Source organism: Rhea americana, unplaced genomic scaffold, assembly GCF_003343005.1.
Source record: "Rhea americana isolate MKP2758 unplaced genomic scaffold, rheAme1 scaffold_297, whole genome shotgun sequence".
NCBI lineage: Eukaryota > Metazoa > Chordata > Aves > Rheiformes > Rheidae > Rhea > Rhea americana.
Window position 1 is genome coordinate 314,197 of NW_028186420.1, and position 22,255 is coordinate 336,451.

Consider the following 22,255-nt stretch of genomic DNA (forward strand, 5'->3'; position numbering starts at 1 on the left):
GCAGGCGCTTTCCGCCTTCGTGGCCCCCGTTCCCCGGCTCGAGGCACCGGGCGACGAACCGCGGGGGCGCGAGGGGCGAGCGCCGGCCTCGACGCCCCGCTCGYCCTCCGCAGGCATCGACTGGGCCCCCGAGAGCAACCGGCTGGTGACGTGCGGCACCGACCGCAACGCCTACGTCTGGACCCTGAAGGGCAACGTCTGGAAGCCCACGCTGGTCATCCTGCGCATCAACCGGGCCGCCCGCTGCGTCAAGTGGTCCCCCAAGGAGAACAAGTTCGCCGTGGGCAGCGGCTCCCGCCTCATCTCCATCTGCTACTTTGAGCAGGAGAACGACTGGTGAGGGGCGGCACGGCCCCGCCGGCCGCGGAGGGGGAGGCCGGGGGGAGAGGGAGAGGAGATGTGGGGGGGAGATGGAGGAGATGGAGGGGAAATGGAGGTGAGACAAGTTGGGGGAGATGGAGAGACGGGAAATGGGGAAGGAGGTGGAGGTGAGACATGAGGGAAGAGTTGGGGAGATGGAGGAGAGGGAAACAAGGTGGATGAGGAGGAGGGGGAGATGGAGGAGGAGGCAGAAGAGAAAGTGGGGGAGATGGAGGGGAGATGAGATGGAGGAGGAGAKGTGGGAGATAGAGGTGAAACAGGAGGAGTTGGGGAGACGGAGGGCAGTGGCCCGTCCCTGGGCTGCTGGGGATGCGGCACGTCGTCCCCGGGGCTGCCCGGCTCGTCCCCCCCCCAACCCCGGGGCCCGCTGATGCCGTGCCGCAGGTGGGTCTGCAAGCACATCAAGAAGCCCATCCGCTCGACGGTGCTCAGCCTCGACTGGCACCCCAACAACGTCCTGCTGGCCGCCGGCTCCTGCGACTTCAAGTGCCGGTGAGGGGCCGGGGTGGGGGCGAGCGGGGGCCCGGGGAAGGGGCGGCCGAGGGGGCCGGGCGCACGGCTGGGCTCTCCCTCCCGCCAGGATCTTYTCGGCTTACATCAAGGAGGTGGAGGAGCGGCCCAGCCCCACGCCGTGGGGCTCCAAGATGCCCTTCGGGGAGCTGATGTTCGAGTCGAGCAGCAGCTGCGGCTGGGTGCACAGCATCTGCTTCTCGGCCAGCGGCACCCGCGTGGCCTGGGTGAGCCACGACAGCACCGTCTGCCTCGCCGACGCCAACAGGAGGATGGCGTAAGCAGGGCCGGGGGGCTGGGGCGCCGGGGGGGGCGGCCTCGGCATTCCCGGCCGCCCGGGGTGGGAAGCGCTCGAGGGCCGGAGCCRGGGAACTGCGCTTGCTGCTTCCACCTGTGTCACAAGCTGAGCCGGTCTCGGCGCAGCGAGATGACGGCTCGCCGTCTCTCACAGCGTCGCCTCCCTGTGCACCGAGACCCTTCCCCTCCTGGCCGTCACCTTCATCACCGAAAACAGCCTGGTGGCCGCGGTGAGTCCGGGCTGGGGCCGCGGGGGGCAAGCCGCAGCTCGGCAGCAGGCGCTGAGCCGGGCTGCGCCTTCCCGCAGGGCCACGACTGCTACCCGATGCTCTTCACCTACGAGGAGAGCCAGGGCGCGCTGACCTTCGGGGGGAAGCTGGACGTCCCCAAGCAGAGCTCCCAGCGCGGCCTCACCGCCCGCGAGCGCTTCCAGAACATGGACAAGAAAGCCAGCTCGGACACCGCCAACGCCGCGCTGGACACGCTGCACAAGAACAGCATCAGGTGCACACCGGGCACCCGGCAGGTCCCCGCCTGGGACCAGCTGGGGCTGCGGCACCCRGGGGGGCTTCAGCCCCGCTGCGTCCCCTGGGACAGCCCTCGGCGTTCTCGGGCACCCCCGGACGGGTGGGTGGTGTCGGCTCCGGGGGCAGATCCGGCCCYGCTGCCACCCGCGGGTGCTGACTCCCCTCCGCCTGCTTGTGCCCCGCAGCCAGATCTCCGTGCTCGCGGGCGGGAAGGCCAAGTGCTCGCAGTTCTGCACCACGGGGATGGACGGCGGCATGAGCATCTGGGACGTCAAGGTAAGGGCTGGGCGCCGCTGCCTCGTGCGCGTCCCGGCCGGCGCGCATCTGGAGAGCCGTGCCCGCCACAGGGCTGGGGCGCCCAGCACTAATTGCTCTTAATTGCAATTACATGGCTGCTGCGTGCAGCTTGCTCAGGGAGGGGAGCGCTCCCCACCACAGCTGTCCTTCCCCCGCAGCCCTGCCCAGCTCAGAGCCCGTCTGTCCTGGCTGGGATCTCGGGTAACCCGGTGGCGGGTGCTGGGGAGCTGTCGGCACGGGGTCTGAAGCCAGCCAGGCCGAGGGCAAACGCTCACGCAGGAATCGAGCACCCTCTCCTGGCTTCAGCCTTGCCCGCGCGGCTTGAAAAATGAGCCCAAGCGAGCGGAGGTTGGGATCTCCTTTCCGAGGGACAAGGTGGCTCCGGGCACCAGCGCCAACCACAGCTACCTCCGTACCCTGGTTTAGCTCTCCCACAACCACCACCTCGTTTGCTCCGCTTGCCCAGGAGGGCAACAAGCTGATTAGGACCAACCGCTCCTTTTCCTTTAGAGCCTGGAGTCCGCACTGAAGGATCTCAAGATCAAGTGAAGGAGGCAGCTCAGGCAAGGGCACCCCAGCGCTGCCAGCCTCCCTCTCCTCGGCAGATCCCGCTTGCTTTCTCCCCGCGAGACCTTGCGCTACGCGAAGCCGGCTTTGATACCCGCCAGCGCGCCTCCCCTGCTGGCAGTCAGCGCGGGGCGTCCAGCGGGCAGCACCTGGCAACGGAGGCAACTTGGCTGCAAAGAAAAAAAAAWTTTTTTAACTATTTTTGTTACCTTCCCACCTGATGCTGGTCATACATTGCTTAAAGAGATCAAAAATAAAATTGGGATTTTTTCCCCCATGTAAATCTGATGTTAAGTTATTCAAAAACAAACAAACAAAAAGAAACAAGTAAATGTGTGAGCATATCACAGCCTTTCAAGAAGCTAAGAAAGAGGATAAATACTTCTGTTTCRCAGCAAGTTTAATCGCATGTGGTAAACAGGCACGCTCACACATTACATACAGGATATAAAGTAGCGATGAAGCAGTTGGTAAGAGAGCCTTGGCAAAGACGGAAGAACCAGGATGGGGCTGGGAGCGGATGGGCAGGTAACACCTCTGGTGCTGCCTAGCCAGCAAAAGTGCTGCCCTGTGTTAAACCAAGCATTCTTGCAAGSGGAGTCCTATGTTTACCATCAAAAAGAAAAAAGAATCTGCCCTGTGCAACCTGSTACCTCCCTCTTGGGATCAGCCCTCCACGCGGAAGCTCAGGTTAAAAGCTGGTCCTGCTGCCGTCCCTCGAAGCAGACCAGCCCTTATCTAGACGAGTCACTTCCACCACTGGCCTTGGGAGAGGAGTTCTCACTGGCAGCAGCAGGATGGTGACATTTAGGTTCTGCTCCAGACATGAGTGACAGACCAGTTTGAGAGGGAATAGATTTTTTTGCACATTTCTACATGCGATCGATCCCACGCTCCCAGCTGCACCACCTCTCCCTCCATTTGTGGCTCCTGCCCTGCTCAGTCCCAGGCATCACCCCCATTACCTCCCCCCACCTTGCTCCATCTGCCTCCTCTTTGCTACAAGGCTCTCTCCAAATATTTATAACCAATCCTCTGTCCCCATCATATCAGTTTTTCCCTCTTAATCCCAACAACAAGGGCATCTCTGCTGGTATCACTCATGTCACAGAGCTCCCTGAAAATATATCCTGCCCCAAATCATTGCTTTAGTGCAACTACAGCCCAAGCTGGGGGAACAGCCTGGGGGCTCTTCAACACACGCAGAGGTGACCCAGSGCATCTGCACCAGGACAACAGGGTCCCAGTGGGGCTGGAGCCATCATCCCACAGTGATGTTCCCCCCCACCACACCCTCATGACTAAGTCCTTGAAGCCAGGCGTGAATGGCACATTCACACAGAACAAATCACAGTATTTGTCACTCTGCATCTCCACAAAGCACCTCTGTGATCAAAACATCCACCAGCGACTCGTAGAGAGCTCCCTTCCTCCGCTCCCTTCACCCCGCTCAGCTCTACAGCCTTAAACAACTGACAGCGAGCCCAGAAGTGCTGGTGCCCCCAGCACCGGCGAGCAGCAGGGCTCCCTGCACCGCTTACCGCCTTAGGGCACCTCCAGCTCCGGCAGCCCTTCCCTCTGGAGCAGGGTGGCTGCCAGGCGACAGTTCAGTGCGAGGCCTTCGGACACAGCGAAGAGGTTAGAAAGCAGCCTGAAGATAAACGTCTCTGCCACTGTGGTAACCAAATTGTGAAAGACATCCATCGGAGACGAGCCGGAAAAGCTTCCTGCCTTCAGGCYGCGTCTGCTGACGGAGCTCCAGAGCCCTAGACAAATTCAACACCACAAGCAGCACAGAGAACCAGCAAAGCAGCAGACAGAAGTCACCACAACAGGAGACTCAGGCTGCATCTTACGTCTCAGCAGCAGCCTTTACGCTCACGTTCATTTAACACAGGCGACAAGGACAAAGCAGTTATGATAATTTACGTTTTAATCAGCCAAATATACAAGTTTTGTTTTTTTAACTTTATCGAGTTTTGTTTTTTTTTTTTCTTCCATCTGGGTCTGGTACAATTAATGGTTCTTTTTCTTCCTTTAAACAAAGGATRATGTGGTTAAAAACTGGCACTATCCCTAATCAGGAGCAGAAAAAAAGGAAGAGGAGGGAAAAGGGAAGATCGGCAGCAAGAAAGGAGGGATGAAAGCGGGAAGGAACAGCACTCCAGGTGTCCATGAAGTCAGGCTCCCAGATTATACTGCAACATTCTGCAGCTCAACTTTACGGGCCACTCGCCCAAAAGGTTTCCTCAGATATATTACCCTTTGGGCTTTCACTAGCAAGTCAAAGTTCCCCACCCCAAGCCCCACCCCACAATGACCCCACAATCTAGTTTCTTGCAATCTAATATTCGAAGCATCTCCCCTCCCACACGGCTCCCTCCCGCCCTGCCCCCTGTCTATGAGTTCTTAATCCTAAAAACAGCAAAAACATTCAGGTTTCCAAACTGTTACAGAGAATTGCTGTTCAGCACAGTTCTGCACCAAAGATAGCAGCTGCCCCTAACCCCAAAATGGAAATCTGTGCCAGGATGAAGACAAACACATCGTCAGTGTCTCTTGGAGGTGAAGGTGACTTCGATGCCGCAGTACATCCTATGTGGCGTCTATGGTATGCAACACAACAGAGTTCCTGGCAGGCACCAGGCACAGTTCCCTGGTGTTTCCTCCTCTTGCATGTCCTGTGCTTACTTGTTAAGGGATAGAGACTGCAGTCTTTTACCTGCCATGGCCGCTTCATCTTTTGCTGGGGAGGAAAAGAAAGAGGTGTCATCATTTCCCAGTGCACATCAGGGACTGCTGCATCAGGGACTTAGCTTGACAGTCCCAGAGACCGAAATCCTGTTAGCCACATACAGCGAGGTAACAGGAAAAAAATCTGACACCATCCAACCCCACCCYCTGCCAATCCCTGATAGATCTCCTCCAGGGCTGAAAGGAATAGTTACCCCACCTCRATCCCTTCTCTCCTTGGCCTCTTTTCAGGCTGCCATAAATTATTCTAACGCTGCTGCACAAATTTGTCTATGGAAGCCAGCAAGAACACTCACTCATTCTGATTCACACCCATCGAAGCTGAAGTAAGGGGAAGTCCAGGAAGTGGAGAAGGGCAGGAAAATTCCCTGTGCAGTTTGGATCCCCAGCATGTAAAGTGGATTAATCACACCCAGCAAGCACAAGGAACTGACTAAACCCCTAAACTAGAGCAAGCACCGTCTGAGAGGCTGACGAAAGTATGAGTATCAAGAGCAATTCCTTTCTTTCTTTGGCTTCTCCCTGTTCAAATGTCCTAGAGCTTTATGAAGCAATACCTTTTGTAAAAAAGAAACAGCTGAACCTAGTTTTGAAGAGAGGAGCTGTAATGACATGCAGCAACACCCCAGAGTCTCAGGAGGTGAGAGATTACTACGTGCAGTATCAGAAATCATGCCTCATGGCAGTACAGCCATTGCAAAATAGAGGTAAGATGATGTGATCAATTGTTTTCCTACCTTTTCTTTCCTCTTCTTTCTTTCTGGCAGCTTCTTCCCTTTGCTTCCGAATAATGGCTAGTCGGGCAAGATCTGCYTTCGCTTGTTCTGTTTTACCAGCTAGGTGCATTTTCATGTATCTCTCTTTTGCCTTCTGTTTCTCTATTTCTTCTCTGTTTGAGTGAAACACCAGTCATCATGGTATCCAAATAAGCAAGCAGAGGCAGACAGACTAAGGAAGATGTTCTGAACGGGAAGGAAGTTGAGTACAGATATGGGCTGCCTACAAAGACTGGGATCCCTGTCACCAATTTTTAAGCACAGGTTACATCAATTGCAGGGTTTGGATGGGGATAATGAGAGAGATTAGTTTTGTCTCTGTTCTGGTAAATAAGAACATTGATAAGCAATGAGGTCAAACAATTTAGCTCCAGATTAYGCAGCACTGGGACATGCTTTTCCCACCCTTACCCTCACAGCTGTACTTCTGCTGAGACAATCCATACCAAATAAGCAAGCTTAAATCTTTCACTCTCAAACTCTCCATTGATAAATGAAACTAGAAGGTTAGAATTTGCTTCTTGTGTTATTCATCTGCTCAGACAGGAACTTCGTAAGGACCCCAGGAATCTGCAAAACTGCTACCTATCACTAGGGTACCTTCTGCATCAAGATTAAAGTGGACCCCAATGTGATCTTTGGGTAGTCTTTTTTAGTAATATTCTGTTTTTTTGGGCATAAAACTTCAGAAAAGAAATGGTCTATAACTGTTTCTCAGCAAAAAATATTAGTCTCCCAACTCCAGCCAAGCTGCCTAACTCCAGGATGACCACAGCTAATCTCAGAGGACAGACAGCTTTTACTAGGTTTGTAGGGAAGGATATTTTGAACCAAAGTGAGTCTGACAATCGTTCTGCTGCATCGTGTCAACTTTAGAGGGGACTGCACATAAAAGGGCTTCTCTGAAACACCAGCCTGTACACAGCAGGAAAACACGTCCCCGGCTAATCTGCTGCAATCAGTGACAATGAAGTTCCAGGAACGTGCCAGCTCCCCCTGCGGCAGCAGGAAAGACTCACCGCTCTCGCCGTGAGAGTTCTTTAGGTCCATCCAGGTCCAGCTGAGTTACTTTTTTGGTTGTCTGAATTACACGATTGGGATTCTCTATGTCTATCAACCCTTCCACTCCTTTGCGCTTTTGCTAAGGTTCAAGAACAAGAGGAAGGTTAATAAGCTCTGTAACACCCAAAACTGTTGACAGCTCATCAAACACATTGCCTTGCACCCCAAAAGTGGAATTCAAGATGCCTTCATTACCAGACAGCAAAATCATTTATGAATCAAGGTTTATATTATAAGGTATTTTCAGAAATGTCCTTGTCTTTGCATTTCACTTACAGAAATGCCTAAGTTACCAGAAAAATACTCCAAGAATAACATGCAATCAAGTAAGCTTTTTCTGGCTTCTAAAAATAATTCTTCCGTAAAAACTTTACTATGAGAAGCTCTCAAGAGAGAATTCTCTGTCAAAAGTTTGTATCTCTCTCCCATCTCAAGTTTATGTGAATGCACAAAGTTGCCTGAAAGTTGTGGTACCTGATAATCCTCATCATCTTCATCACTCTCATCTGAATCTAAAGATTTCTTCTCTTTTTTGGGGTCCCCTGTTGCTCCTTCTCCCCCTTCCTCTTGCTCCTCTTCTTCCTACAAAATCACAGGGAATCAGGCAAAATGTGTGTCAATAAAAATCACAACTTTTTTCAGTGACTTTTAATCTGGAGAGAAGAGATACACTTCAGCACATCAGTGCTCCTGATGTCCCTTACAGCACGAAAGGCGCCTGGCCATTAAAGAACAAGAGCTCTTCTCAGCCCACCAAATGTACATCACTCGTCCCTGCAGACCATCTCTAAACACCTCTGCTGTTCTCTTTATGCAACAGGCCAGAAAAATTATTGTGAAAGACAAAACTGGCACCTTGCTTTCCACAAATGAAAGATCTCCAGGAGATACTTTGGCCCAGGTTTCCAGCACACAGCATCTCAGGGATGTTGGTGGAAACTACACAGATGTTATATAAAAGAGCTGGATCCAGTCCTAGATCTAGATAAAAAAAAAACTAGAGAAAAGCAAATTGCCAACTATCACCCAGAATACTTTATCCAAGAAATTACAGCCTTTTTAGCACAGCTTTTAGCAGCCAGAGCCTATAAAATAATTTGTAAGTCATTAGAAGATAAGATTAGAAGAATCAACATGGGTGTGAACAGATTGTTTTGCCATTACCAAATATCCCTCATCAGAGCAACTGGCAAAGTGGATGAGCTGGGGGCAGTAGGAGGAATAATTTCGTTAAGCTTTTTTTATGCTTTGCTTAATGAAATAAGGTTAGACACAGCCATCACTACGTGGTATAGCTGATGAAAAAAGAAAAGAAAAAGAAATCCTTCTCAAAGAGCAGTCCTCTGGGTTGAGGTAAAGCAAGGCAGGCATTTCAAGCAGGGTCCTGCAGAGACTTGTTCTAGTCCATTTCCAGTTGGTATTTTCATTAACAGCTTGGAAGCAGAGAGCACTCATAAAATTTGTGAATGACACCACACTAGCAACAGGAACTGGAAAACGGGATCAGAACCACAAGTGGTTTCAGAAATTGGAAAGATGGCATGAAACCAACAAGGTGGAACACAAACCAAGAAGTTACACTTYGGAAAGAGAAGTCTGACGTAGAGTTGGAACATCTGGCCTAGCAGCAAACCGCACAATCATCTTGGGTTAYGACTGGTCAAAACATTAACAAGGAGCCAATAACACGGCTTGTAACTGCATGAAAGAGTAATCCTATTCTGGGACGTATTCATCATATTTCCTATATGGGGTATAATTATCCCACTGAAGTCAGTGGTGTGAGGTTTCAGCTGGAACAGTGTTTTCAGACTTAGGCAGCATTTTCAGAAAGTCACAGATAAATAGCAGTGAACATGTAATCAGAGTTGTGATAATCTGGGAATATAAGACAGCAAGAACTGCAAAAAGCASCCATTCCTTTGATAATACCAGAAAGGTAGCTGTGGATGGTGGGGGCACAAGGCGGTCAGGGCACAGAAAYACACCCAGAAAGGACTCATGCCAGAAGACTCTGTTCTCTCTCCCTACAAATCATACATAAACAAGAAAATCAGGCGTAGAGAAGAAGTCAAAGGAGTTTTGTCTGTCAAGTCTAGAACAGAAAGAGGGCAAATATAATGAGGACTTCAGTACACAAACAGACGTTAAGATGCAACCCCTTTTTCTCCACAGCCAAACTGTGCAGCAGGGATACAAAATAGGCTTACACCAGCAATTAGAACGATGAACTGTGGTGGGGGAAAAGCTGTCTAGAGTTACTGTGGAATCATCTTCATTACCCCTTAAACTCCCAATTGCTAATGGGATGGTCTACTTGGCCCCACTTCTACGTGAGGAACTGGACTGGATCACACCTTGCAGTTTTCCTGGACACAGGCATTCAGAATTCATATTGTGATCATTGACAGAATGATCTCTTAACAGCTGATTAAGCTGCCATTTCTGTAGAACTGCAAATTAAGCAAGCTGTACAAGTCAGCTTATAACATTAAACACATAACTGAGGCAAACACTTACCCTTGCCTTTTGTTTTTCTGCTTGGAGCTGCGCGTCGATCTCTTCAGGGCTTGTGTACTGTCTCGCTCGGCCTTTGTGGCCTCCTTTTCTACCTGTACAAAAAAAAATTAATATATAGTTTAGTGATAAAGTTCCAAAGAAATAAAAACAACTTCTTCCCTAGTACTCTCTCTGGACTTCGGGTGCACACAGGACAAGTCAAAATATCTCTTCTGATAAAACCAAAAAAAAAAGAAACATCAACTTACCAGCCTCAGCAAAATGTTCCAAGAACTTTAGATAAGTTACACAGAGAACTAGMATTACAAATCCATAGAAATATATTCAGAGAATCGATTCCTTTTTTTCCACTTGGGCTGTTTTGGASATGTCAAAAAGAGTCCAACCTATCAGCTGTATGGAGTTTTCCAAACCACATTAGCAAATGCAGGTTTGTCCTAGTGGGAGYGAGCCACAAATGCACTCCCCAGAGGGGGCACCTCTATCCCTGAACCACAGCAGAGCTGTCACACCGTTTACCAGGCAACAAGCTTCCAAGTGCACACTCAGCTCTCAGTGAGGCTACCCTCCCTTGTCCATCCAAGCCTACGTTTGTGGCGTCTCTGATTCACTTCCCGGGCTGGCAGGCAATTCTCAATCCCACAGCTGCTCCCTGCATTTCCTACACAGTAGGAATCACAACATGTTCCTGTGGCAGCAGTGGTTCCAACCATCTCCAAGAAGCTGTCTTCCTTAAGCCCTCCCCTAAACTAAGGCTGTGCCAAAGGAAAATAGGAAGCTAGTTAGACAAAAGCATTGGGAATTATAAYGAGCTGGAGAACTATTAAAGGGAGCCTCCACATTTTACTACTTTATAAGGAAAAATAAAAGCAAGCTCTAGAAACCAGGAAGAGGTCAAACTGGCTGGTTGGATTGTCTGGCTAAGATCTGATCCAAGATCAAAATTCTGTTATTAATATGAAATTGCTGGAGCCATTATCACTTCCTCCAACTGATTGCTCCATTTACCTTCTTATAGCTCAAAGAATTGCTGGCAAAGCAAGCTACATAAAGAGCCAGTCCCGAACCTTGAGCTAGACAACTTGTGCATGAGGCTGGCAAAAAACAAACAGCTCAGGCAAGGGAGCTCTCTGCTGCTGCAGGAGGCTTCAGAAGTCTGCGGCGAGCAGCAGGAAACCCTTGTGCTCTCTCACCCTCCTCACTTCACCTGCCRAGGACAACAGCAACCTTACGGCAGAGGGGGCAGTGCAGGACAACAGGACTGAGGAGATTCTCCCTCCTTCCTCAGGACTTAGCAGGCTGCCTAGGAGAGAGATGCCATGACTGCACCACCAAGTCACAGTCGTACCTGGCCGCATTTGTTGGACTTGGAGAGATGGGGAGTATCAGTGCAGACACCCTTTGTGGACTGCAAGCTTTAGAAATTCAACGTTTTCTAATCAGTTCTCCTGGATCAGCAGAGGCAAATCTGATTTACTCTAGCTTGGTTAATGCTGAGCCTTTTACAGACATGGAACAAATTCAAAAACCCTACTACAGAGGGGAAAAGAACAGAGAGTTACAGCAGGATCCTGGGGACTCTCCAAAAGACCCAGTAGCTCTAAAGGATATCTTTCCTCTTTCCAGACTTTTCATATTCTCTCTCTTTTCCCAAGTCCCTAGGGAAAGCAGTTCTAAGGCACAGTCTTAAGACATTTTGGGATGTTAGCAGAGAGAATGAAAAACTCAAAAAGAAAGAATGCCAGCCCAGCCTGCGGACAGAGATCCCTGAGCCGCTATCGAAGGAGCTAGCTCCCAACACACAAACACTATCAGGTCAGCACGGAAAAGAGCAGCAAATTACCGTGGCAGGTCCCTGCACAGAGGCACYTTTCCAGGGTCTGCCGAGTCCTTCCTGTGCACGGGCCTTACGGAGACCCCTGAGATGCTTTCTTCTTACAAAACGCRGAAGTGCAGAGACCAGATTCTTCTCTCTAAATTCAGTTTGGAAGCTCATTGCCACTCAAAGCACAAACACACTCTAGACCTTCGTTGCATCCCAACATTTGCGTTGCTTTTTCTGTTTATCTGTTCCCAACCATTTTGCAGGGCAACACCAACATACCCAAAGTAGATYTGCGAGGGAAGGACTCCAGGGCAAGAGACATCACCTCACTGCCCGGCAAACGACATCACTCCAAAAGGAACAGCAATAATATCTTTGACACAGCATGTAGCACCAAGGAAACCTAAACAAATTAAAGCAGTGCTGTGCTACAAGATTAGCCAATGCCAGGCAATTCTCTTGCCTAGGAGATGCATTTTAAGGTTTTTGCTGARTCTGGCTTATTACAGCAAATACCTATGCACTGGAGAAAAACAGCTACAGGGAAAAGTGCTTGAAAAGCAGCAAAATGAAGAGTGAATCTGTATTGGRCCTATCCTCGTTATATTCAGGCCTGCCCACAAATAAGAAGCAAGACCTCYGTGACTGAACTGGCAGCGCCACCAGCTCAGCATTTAGAATGGATCCAGCTACGGTGTGCCGGCCTGCAGAGAGCTCAGCAGGTGCAGGCGGGAAAGGGGCCTTCGCTCTCGATAGGGAGCTGACACTACACGCCAGACAATGTGAGCATCAGTCCTCATCTACTACTGACCTGCATTATGTCAGGCAAAAATCCCTTCAGCTCTGCGCCTCAGTTTCCTCATCCGTAAAATAAGGATAATGATTCTTATACTCCTTTGCAGAGCTCTTAAAATATAAACTTCTGTAGATTTCAGCTGTGGTAAAACACCTGGTGCCTAAGGTAGRCATGTTTTCAAATACATTTGTTTTCAGTTTCAAGCAACATASTTAAGGAGTTCAAATCAAAGAGAATGGAAACACATTGAAAGAATCACTTATTCTTTTTGAGTCTATTCAGAAAAAAAAGATCATCATCAGAAATAACAACATAACAAAATGTATTATTGGCAAGTTAAAATCCCCATTTTATATTGGGCTATGAGAGCAAAAATCTTCCCTGCTAACAGTATAAAAACTCCTATTCACTTGGGGAGCGGGTAAAGGTTTGAAAGAAACATTTTAAATCATACAGTGAAATATAGAGCAGAAAAACCTGAGTTATAAGGCACTCAAACATGTTAACCAGAGCTAAAACCCATCGTAGTTATTTGCCTTCACCAAAGGTGGGGGGGGAAGCTTCAGATCCTTTTACTAACATTAGTGAATAGGTATAGAATAAACTGCATAAAAAGAATATAACAGGGAAATAGATTTTATGATATTAAAGCTTAGGAAACGCTAATGAAACAAACTGCAGAAAACTACAAAGATGAATAACRAGGATTGGTTTGCATTAATGTATATGATTAGGATTTCATAAACGCTCACACAAGAGCCAATTATGCAGATGGTGCATCTGGAGAAGGTTCTGGGTGGATCCAGCTCAGACCTGGCRGTCTGTCATTCTCTCATTACTTCTCCTTAATCACGCAAGCAAGTTGGTACCCGCTCCGTAATAGTCAGATGCGTAGCTGCTGGAGCCATGAAAAACCCAGCTGCATTTAGACCCCCTGAACCCAAAAGCACCTTTGCAGCCTCCACCTTGCCCTTTACAGCCAGACTCTCTCCATGCAGCTTCCRTTCCCTGTATCCCACCCCAGAGACCTCCACCATTAGCGTGCCAGGGCAGGAAAGCCTGGAGCCGGAACGCGCTGCCGGCAAAGCCCTGAGACCCTCAGCCTCTCCCAGCACAGCCGCGAACTCCCCGCCCTGGGTACCCGTGCGGGCCCAAGCCCTGCCCCGGGGGAACCGGCTGCCGTTTCCAGCCCCGAGAAGAGCACACGGGGACCTCATGGTTCCCGCATATGGCCCGGCCATCCCCAGGGGCTGCTGTTCTCCCTGCGCACTTCATGGGGGGGCTCCGAAAGGGACCCCCAGCTCCAAAAGTGTGCGGAATCTATCAGCCCTTCACTGCGGCGGGAAGGGGGACGCACAAGACCCCTCCCTGAGCCCCCCAGGGCGGGTGTGCGGGGAGGCGAGCTCTCACCTCGAGCCTCTCTACACCCAACGGCGTGTGCGGGATGTGCGGCCTCCTCCCGAGCCCCCCACGGCCGGCGGGGGGAGGGAGGCGGTAATAGACCTCCCCCCACGACTGCGACGGGATGAGATGCCCCCCTGAGTCCCTCAATAGCTGGGGGAGGCAAGTCCCCACCCCGCCGCCCTCCACGGCCAGGTTTGGGGGAGGGCGGAACGAGACCCCCCTGCCCCGCACACACCACACACCGCCCCGGCCGGTGAGGGGGGGGAGGCCCCTCCCCCTTCCACAGCCGGGGCAGAGGCCTCCCCCCGCGGCCCGACCCGCCTGCGGGGGCCGCGCAGGACCCGCACGCGCCTTGGCTCTCTCCTCGCCGCCATCACCACCACCGCCGCCGCCTCCCGGCCCGGCCCGGCCCGGCCCGGCCCTCACCTCCTTTCGGCATCGCGGCGGCGATGGCGGCTCCGGCAGCTGCAGCGAGGCCCCCCCCCCGCGGCCCCGAGTGGCGACCCGGAAGCGGAAGCCGCCCCACCCCCGCGCGCGGCGCGCGGCCCTCCGCACCGCCCAGTCAGCACCGCCCGTGAGGCCCCCGCGGCGGGGCTGCCCTCAGCGCCGCCAGGGCCGGCCGCGGCCGCAGCGAACGTGGCTGCGGCTGGCGGCGCTCCCTGCCCTGCCCTTCCCTGCCCTGCCTCAACCGAAGCTGGGCAGGGCGCAACGGGGAGGGTTTTCTTCAGGCATCGCGGCCGCCACCTCACCGGCGTGGCCGCGGCGGGAAAGGCCCGGCGGGGTGACGTCACAAGGCGCGACAGCGAGGCGGAAGTGGAGCGCGTCCGCCGCGGGTGAGGAGCGCGGGGCCGCGCGGGGCCCGGTCGCGCCATCCCCGCCCCGGGCTCCGCGCGCGCCCGGGCCGCTCGGCCGMGGACCGGGGGGCGGGCGGAGAACGGCCGGGGCGAGCGTCTGTCCTGAGTTTGCAGCTGAAGCGACTTGGTGGAAGAAATCGCTGTTCCGGGGCGATGTAGCCCGGGGCGGGGGCGGGGAGACCCGCTGTTAGTTTACTCGATGAATTTGGGGAAAAAAACTTATTTAATGTTGTGGGTCTGCTGCAGAACTTGCCCCAGGATGTGCTGGTATCCCGRGGGCCGCAGAAGGGTGATTTTTGCCTCTTTCATGGGCTCAGTAAAAATCCTTTTTATCACCGAAGTGGAAAATGGAAAGGGGACACGTAAGTTCTAGGTGAAATACCTCTAACAAGTCTTCTTCCTTCTTCTCTTCCAGCGGCACTCAGGACTGAGGCATCCACACGTTTGAGTTTTGGTAAACCCCATCTCTCATTACCTCATCTTTCAGCCTCCTTGTTTTTGAGGCAATGCCCAAAGTGAAGAGAAGCAGGAAGCCTCCCCCAGATGGCTGGGAACTGATTGAGCCCACGCTGGATGAGCTGGATCAGAAGATGAGAGAAGGTAAGTGGCAAGGCTGGATGCTTTCAKGGATAAGTCTGTGAAACCAGGTAATTCCTAACTGCTTCAGGAAGCATAGCTGCAGCCAACAAATGTAAATGGGCCTTTTCATACCTCTGTGTAGCAGTGGTGCTGCAGATGTAGAGTGTTTGAGTTGTCTAGTGACAGCAGATTCTCGCCTCTGATGTAGAGGGCGTATTGGAAGGTGGGATTTGGGTCAGAACTGATAGCTCTTCTCTGGCTGTGTAAGTAACAGACAGAGCAGTGTTCCAAGCTGAGATACAGCTGTTTTAGGGCACTCTGCTCTGAGCCCCTAGCTGAAGCTTGCAGAGGGACTGGTAGTTCTAGTCCGAGCTGTCGCTCTGGTCTGATGAGCGTGGGCAGCCGTGAAGTCACATTCCATCTCTGCGTAGGGCATGTCATCACCGCTGTCTTCCTATTTCTGTCTTCCTGTCATAAAGGATCTGTGTCGGGTCAGGTTCCTTCCATGGTATCTCTGACATACTTTAAAGTTACGGATTTTCTTGGAACAGCTTGTTGTAAAGTAACTGAAGAAATCAATTTGCAGCTAGGCAGTCTGGGAGAGTTAGCTGAGCTCTGATGTTTGTGTTCCCTCCTAGCGGAGACTGAGCCTCATGAAGGGAAGAGGAAAGTGGAATCCCTTTGGCCTATCTTCAGAATTCATCACCAGAAAACACGTTACATTTTTGATCTCTTCTATAAAAGAAAAGCTATCAGCAGAGGTGAGAAACAGAAGTATTTTATCCTGGGTAGGGGAAACTAGAGTAGAGTAGGAGTCTGCCTGCAGATGTACTCACACTGTGGTGTGTCTGGGGAGGAAAGATGGAGAGAAGGCTGACGTCTGACTAGCTTTAACTGCTGAGTTGGTACATCCAGTACATCCTCATATCGAGGATGCTCTTTGTGATGCTGCCTGCTCTTCTGCAGAGCTCTACGAATACTGCATCAAGGAAGGATACGCTGACAAAAACCTGATTGCAAAGTGGAAGAAACAGGGTTATGAGAATCTTTGCTGTCTGCGGTGTATCCAGACACGAGATACCAACTTTGGAACCAACTGCATCTGTAGAGTCCCAAAAAGCAAGTTGGAAGTGGTGAGTTTTAGGTTTTTTTTTTTTCCCTGTACGTCTGCAATTCTAATATATCCTGGTCAGAGACAGCAAGAGAGGCAATGCTTTCTGAAAACTTCCAGTTCTAATACAGTCCATGTTTTGCTAATACAGTTAATATCTAGTTGCTTTTAGAGCAATTATCAGGTTTGGTGTGCAATCATTTAAAGTGTGTATGGAAAACAACACAAAATGAACCTTCCCTGCCCCTGTGCATTCAGAAGACAGCAACCTCTCTGCTTCGAGGCTCAAGGCTGATGGCCTGTGCACTCACCACAGCTGGCTTAAACATCTTTGTCGTGTTTCTCTTCTAGGGGAGAATCATTGAATGCACTCACTGTGGATGCAGAGGCTGTTCTGGGTGAARTATTTAGACAAAGGACTTCTTTTTCAGCTTTGAGAGGTATCGTCCTATACTATGAACTGTTCGTGCAGTTAGAACTRCTGTGTGTGATTGGCTCTTTCATATTCACCTGGATCACATGCATAAATACAATGGCTGTTGTTTTGGATGTTTTCTGTGTAGCCCTTTGATTTTAAAATAAACTCTAGCTTCCTGAGAACATGGTGCTGACAAAACATTTCTATGCCCCTGTTTTCCTGTTGTATTATCACCAAGGCTGACTTTTTTGTGTTTTGTTTTTTGGTTTAGTGCCTGTTTCTTGCAAAGTGTTTTAAAGACCCCACCCCCAACACAACTCTTATTCCTTTCACCCACCAGACCTCCCAAATAACTGAAGTTAAAAGGGTGAATGGAAAGGAGATGGAAGAGTTCTCAAAACTCCAGTCTGACACAGCCTCCTCCCCAGTGCTGTGTAGTAGAAGAAAGCTAAATTTCACTGGAACTCTTTGCAAAGGTTTTCAACCTGTAATTAGCATGGATCACTGTAAGAATGCCAGCAGTCTATGTAGACTCAGCTCACTTTTTAAGTGCCCGGCTGCATGTAAAACAGGAGGAAGAGATAAAAACTAGCAGTGAGTTAAGCCATTGTTGAAATCCCAGGAAACRCTGAGTTTGCTTGTTTAGCACAGGGCTTGTTAAAATTCCCCTATTGTTTGAGGAAATTCACTGAAAATGTACTTGCTTCTCCATACTGCAAAGGAGAAATATTTTATTTACTAGTTATGACAAGAACTCAGATGCATGGAGGTACAAAGCTGCTTTGTACAGGGCTGTAAGGCTCTGTGAGGACAAAGTCCAAGTTCTTCCAGCACGTGGAATATGCAAGACTTGAGCTGTCACACAGAGCATCCTGCTCACTGCAGCTTCGGTCCTTGCTCGTTCTGCACCTGCACACCCTCTTYCTTATTTTCATTTTCTGAACTTTTAGCTGTTCTGTATTTTGCCCAGGGGTGGGGAGTCTCCTCTCCAGCCATTACTTTTAACCATCGATAGTAGTAGCCACGGAAACCATCAATTTTTTCCAGGTATGTGTTCTTTGACTTATACTGCAAATAGAAACACAACAAGTTTTTATTAGAAGAGAGCTTATTTAAATGTGCAATAGCTATAGACTTCTACTAAAAGAACAGCTGTCAAGTAACTGTTAGCCAGATCACACAAAACCCAAGGAGAAAAACCTCCTTTGTAGTCTTAAGATCCCCTGCCTTGCTGGTGGCCCTTGGTATGCCATCCCTTGTTAGCTAGCAGTACTTGCTTTGTGCCTATCAACTACACCATTCARTTTTGATAAACACTTCATATTGTGACCAGTCGTGGCTACCTACCTTGTCAAAATTAGGAGGGTACTGTGCTGCGAATTCCAGCTGGCTTATGATGACTTCATTGGGGGGTACTTGGTTGTTCCTCATGTCTCGCAGGATCTCTGTCAGGTATCTGTAGTTCAGCTTTCTCACAGCAGCAGCAATAAGGGTGCTGTAGATATATTTGTTGGGAGTCACTCCAGACCTCTGAAAACCACAAAAACACTYCAGTTAAGCTTTTGTCTGCTGACTAGTGCAGGACTCCCAGAGTGAAAAAGGCATGCAGACACCTCTTGCACAAGGAGCACAGCTCCCACTCTTCGGATCTGTGTAACAGCTTCTACAGTGTCAGTACTCCCCTTCCCACAGCCCCTCAACTGTTCCAGTGCAGGCCTGAGACAGACTAGCTGAGCTTTCAGTCAGTTACTCTAGAGTTGCATCTTCTTGGTACTGAGACCATAAACAGCTGACCACAGAAAACTCAGCAGGTCTTTATACAAGCTTAACGCTTCGTTTGCTTTGCCTTCCTGCAGTTTGAACCTAAGCAGTTTTTTTTTTTTATTTTTTACCTTCAAATCTGAGAGTAACTGCAGTCCATCCTTCTCTTGGTGGCAAGCAATTGCCAAGTTACAAAACGTCTGGAGGTTAGGTGATATTCCCCTCTTTGCTAGGGCTGGCAGCAGGCCCTGCAAGAGGCAAGCGCTGAGATCACTTTCCAAAAAGTCTCACTGCAACTTTCCAGACAGAGCTGGAAGTGCTAAACAGAACCCATAAATACTCAGAAAGTAACCTGAGGAGTGGATAAAGAAACAGGTCTCATAGTAAAATGCAGGTAACACTGCAGGCCCGTGACAAGGAGGTGGCAGTAGGGCCAGTTTGGGATTTTTTCCTCACCTTTGCTCCTTCAAGATCTCCTTGTTTACTTTTCTTTCTTATTAAAGTGTTAAAGAAGGTCACATCTACCTTCACTTTATGCTTATCAAGGATTGCCAACAGAGAGGATTCTGATGGGCTTTGCGGTTCTGTCAGCTCAGCCAGTAATGTAAAAGTTTTAATGGTGGGCTCTGCATTGTCCTCTTTCATCTTGCTCAAGAAGCCCTCCACACCCCCCATCAAAGCCAGTCTATCAGATGGCGTGGCTACTGTCCCCAGGGAAACCACGGCTGCATCAGGCATCTTGGAATCCAGTAAGTTGGGCAGGTTGCAGAAATGCAGGTTGTGGCTTCGGCTTGCTTGTTGCTCTATTTGATTCTGGTCTGACCTCATCAACGCTCCAGTCCCACTGTGAACTATATTAGCACTGGCAAGACCAGCCAGTACTGGTTCTGTTTCAGGCCAATTCACATCTTTGTTTTGTTGCTTGACCAGTTGTTCAGGCTGCACAGAGTTCTCCTGAAACAGTTGCTTTTCCATGGCTTCCACATCTAGCTGGACAGTGGCTGCACTCTCTGATCCCTTCTTCCTCTGATTTCTCACTCTTTGTTTCTGCCTGCCGGATGCAAGCCTTAGCTGAGATGAATTCTCTTCAGTGGGTCGTAGCAGTACTTGAGAAGCCAAAACTGGATCACCTATTCCACAGTCTCTTGCAGCACGGAGCATCAAGTTGTAAATGTGGCTATCGGCCTTTATTCCAAACCGAGTCATTTGTTGCCAAACCTGAAGAGAGGGAGATGAACATACGACAGACATTGTAGTAAATAACAGGAGCATTTCTAGCTGGGTGTAAGCATATCTTAGCATATATACAGTGCCTACTGTTAATCATATCCACCTGCAGAAAGGTTCACTTGAACCTGCAGAAGGCAAGAGGATGCTCATAGGACTGTATTAGCTCTAAATGGCTATTCAAAGTTTACAGCTCGACAAGATGAGATGGCTTTAGACTTTGAATAGCCACTTAGCGCTAGTTCAGTCCTATGAGATCAGCCAGGACAGTTTACAAGTGTTTGYATTACGAGATATCCTCAGGGGAAGTCTAGTTTATGGAACACAAGTCTTGGGAGGAGCTGAGCTCCTCCTGTTTTCATCAGCTCTGAGCATCCTGCTGCCTTCTGCAGGTTCAAGGGACAAGTTACAATACAGAAGCAATGTCATGTTTTCTCTTCATGTACTCAGTGGGAAGACAGACCTGTAAGGCATAGCGGAAGCCGTTTTCACTGTCCTTTATGCAGCCCATAAGAAGGAAGCTGAAGGTCTCTGTTGTGACAATGTGGCCCTTGTGCACAATTTCCTAAAAGAGGGGAGAGAGCATTAAAATTCCCACTTAGCCATACAGCTTGCCACAGCTGGCTGTGAAGCACAAAGTACTGCCACTGCCTGCTGGAATAGAGCAGCAACAAAGCACAGCGCAGCTTCCAAGTACTGTGAGCAGAATGACAGCTGCAGGAGAAAAAGAAGTCCTGACAGTACGTACATAGATCCTAGCTTCTCCCTTAGGAGAACAGTATGAAGTTTAGGAGTAGGAATAACGATTCTTCCGGCTGCTCCCAGACTGGCCTTTCTGAGAAGAGGTGCTTTAAGAGCCATAAACATAGCTAGGTATCAATACATGCATTCCCCAAAGAAGGGAAGGAGACGGACACAACAGACATGAGCCTCTCAAAAACTCTTATCAATAAATCGTTGGGAGAGCAGAACAGACTTAAAGACAAGCTCTGTTTAAGCCTACAGCTGCCTCTTTTAATCTTTWTATCTACTTAAACTTTATGATTGATATGTACCAACACTATTCTGTTGTATAAAACCAAAACCACAAAAGAAAGACTACTGCATCTAAGATGATCTGTGCTTAAAATGAAATGAAGAAATCTACACAATATGGAAACTTCAAGGAGTTTTAAATAGAGTAGACTACACTTAATACACAAAAAGTCACATACTTACCTTCAGTACATCAAAGCACATCCTGAGATCTGAACACAGGGCACAGACTTTCAGCAGAGCGTGATAAGTTATCAGGTTCAGCTCTTGATTTTTGCTCTTTAGTTGCTGCCGTAACTTGAGAGCACTCTGCAGGCCTGAGTCTTTCCAGGGTGATTCAGCGCAGGCATTGAACAGGGCCGTATAAGTGGCATCAGTGGGGATTAAGCCCCGTTTTTTCATCTAAAGGGAGAGGAAAAAAAATGGAACTGGCTTTTTAGAAAAGGAGTTCTAGAAGTTCATRGTTTTGTTTTAAGATTTTTCAGGCTAACAAAAAGTAAAATTTGTCTCAAAGGCATTTTGGATACAGAGACTCACAACCAAATGCTTAAAACCACTTTTAGCTAAAAACCTCATGAAGGTTTTAATGTGAACAGAATGTAAACCTACATCATTGTAGAGTCTGAATGCCTTTTTTACGTAGCCAACCCTGCCACAGCCACCCATTAGAATTGTGTAGTTGCTTTCTTCTGGCTGGACACGCTCTTCCTTCAGCATCTGCACCTCAAACAGCTCCAGAGCCTCTGCCAGCTGCAGGAAAGAGAGAAATCCATAATGAAGGCACAACAGAATCAGTTATAACAGGTGTTAATATATTTGACAGTAGACAGACTGTGATAGAAGTCCTACAGAGTACAGGATTCCTCATATTTCTTATTTTACTTCTGTTCTGTAAAGAAAGCGAGTGAGCACTCAGGACAGTGCTGCAGGGGTTTGGAGCGAGAAGTCATGGCACAGAAATATCAAAGCCAGGACTGCCCCAAGGGACGGCTGAATGCAGAACGAGASGAGCAGCAGATGAAACTGTAGAGAAACTAACTGCATGCTCTCAGAATTGATCAGTTAACTCTGATTCTTATTTTCAGAGGGGGAAAAGGCACAGGAAAGCCCAGTGCCATAATCCACGTTTAACAAACAGAATCCAAGTGCATCTTTTAACTCCTGGCCTAGTGAGTCTACAAAACTGTGCTGCCTCCCTAGCATCAAGTGCTACCGAAAAGCAGCCAAAGAACTGGCAACAAACCTTGTCCTCTTTAATGAGGGCCTTGCATTTTAAGAAGTACCAGTACGGTGTGTTCTTGGGCCCGCGCCGGAGTTTCTCTCCTATTTCTTCCATCTCCTTCCCCTCCTCTTGAAGCCTTAAATTCTGAAGGCGCGACGTGGTTTTGTGAAAATACTTTCTGGAAGAAAATCTACTGGTGAGCGTCCCAAAATCCACGTCCGCATCATCGTCCGCGTCGTGGACGGCGTCAGCGGAGCCGCCGCCGCCGCCGGGCCCGAGCGGCGCCGGGTCCCCGCCGAGGGGCGCCCAGGCCGCCGGGGAGGAGCCGAGCG

The 22,255-nt window shown here is 49.7% G+C and overlaps 4 protein-coding genes across 5 annotated transcripts; 2 read left to right on the forward strand and 2 right to left on the reverse strand.

Moving 5' to 3' along the window:
• Position 1: 1 nt before the first annotated feature.
• LOC146593362 (actin-related protein 2/3 complex subunit 1B-like) lies at positions 2–2,856 on the forward strand (the record flags this gene model as incomplete). Its single annotated transcript, XM_085309403.1, has 7 exons — positions 2–336; positions 766–873; positions 962–1,168; positions 1,343–1,418; positions 1,496–1,692; positions 1,901–1,991; positions 2,523–2,856. Coding segments are annotated over 7 exons (1,053 nt in total), but the record flags the coding sequence as incomplete, so codon positions are not given.
• Positions 2,857–2,961: 105 nt separating this feature from the next.
• Positions 2,962–14,227, reverse strand: PDAP1 (PDGFA associated protein 1). Its single transcript, XM_085309363.1, has 6 exons — positions 14,143–14,227; positions 9,692–9,783; positions 7,646–7,753; positions 7,129–7,250; positions 6,071–6,222; positions 2,962–5,325 (listed from the first exon to the last, which is right to left on the reverse strand). Exons 1-6 carry the CDS (start codon positions 14,153–14,155, stop codon positions 5,267–5,269), a joined length of 546 nt encoding a protein of 181 aa, XP_085165489.1. The 5' UTR covers positions 14,156–14,227; the 3' UTR covers positions 2,962–5,266.
• Positions 14,228–14,442: 215 nt separating this feature from the next.
• BUD31 (BUD31 spliceosome associated protein) lies at positions 14,443–16,860 on the forward strand. 2 transcript variants are annotated; one of them, XM_085309364.1, is made up of 5 exons: positions 14,443–14,549; positions 14,986–15,170; positions 15,788–15,910; positions 16,116–16,282; positions 16,612–16,860. In XM_085309364.1, the coding sequence occupies exons 2-5, from the start codon at positions 15,077–15,079 to the stop codon at positions 16,660–16,662; spliced, it is 435 nt and encodes a 144-aa protein (XP_085165490.1). In that variant the 5' UTR covers positions 14,443–14,549; positions 14,986–15,076; the 3' UTR covers positions 16,663–16,860. The 2 variants fall into 2 exon arrangements, with proteins under 2 accessions (XP_085165490.1, XP_085165491.1); XM_085309365.1 differs by having other exon boundaries at positions 14,490–14,549; positions 15,058–15,170.
• Positions 16,861–17,392: 532 nt separating this feature from the next.
• On the reverse strand, positions 17,393–22,250 carry PTCD1 (pentatricopeptide repeat domain 1; the record flags this gene model as incomplete). Its single annotated transcript, XM_085309404.1, has 8 exons — positions 17,393–17,746; positions 18,026–18,208; positions 18,571–18,687; positions 18,896–19,657; positions 20,130–20,231; positions 20,885–21,103; positions 21,311–21,451; positions 21,945–22,250. Coding segments are annotated over 8 exons (2,022 nt in total), but the record flags the coding sequence as incomplete, so codon positions are not given.
• Positions 22,251–22,255: the final 5 nt, after the last annotated feature.

Coding starts and splice junctions, on each gene's coding strand:
- BUD31 (XM_085309364.1), top strand. CDS start 15,077: ATGCCCAAAGTGAAGAGAAGCAGGAAGCCTCCCCCAGATGGCTGGGAA. Junction 15,171..15,787: donor GGATCAGAAGATGAGAGAAG/GTAAGTGGCAAG, acceptor GTTCCCTCCTAG/CGGAGACTGAGCCTCATGAA. Junction 15,911..16,115: donor AAGAAAAGCTATCAGCAGAG/GTGAGAAACAGA, acceptor GCTCTTCTGCAG/AGCTCTACGAATACTGCATC.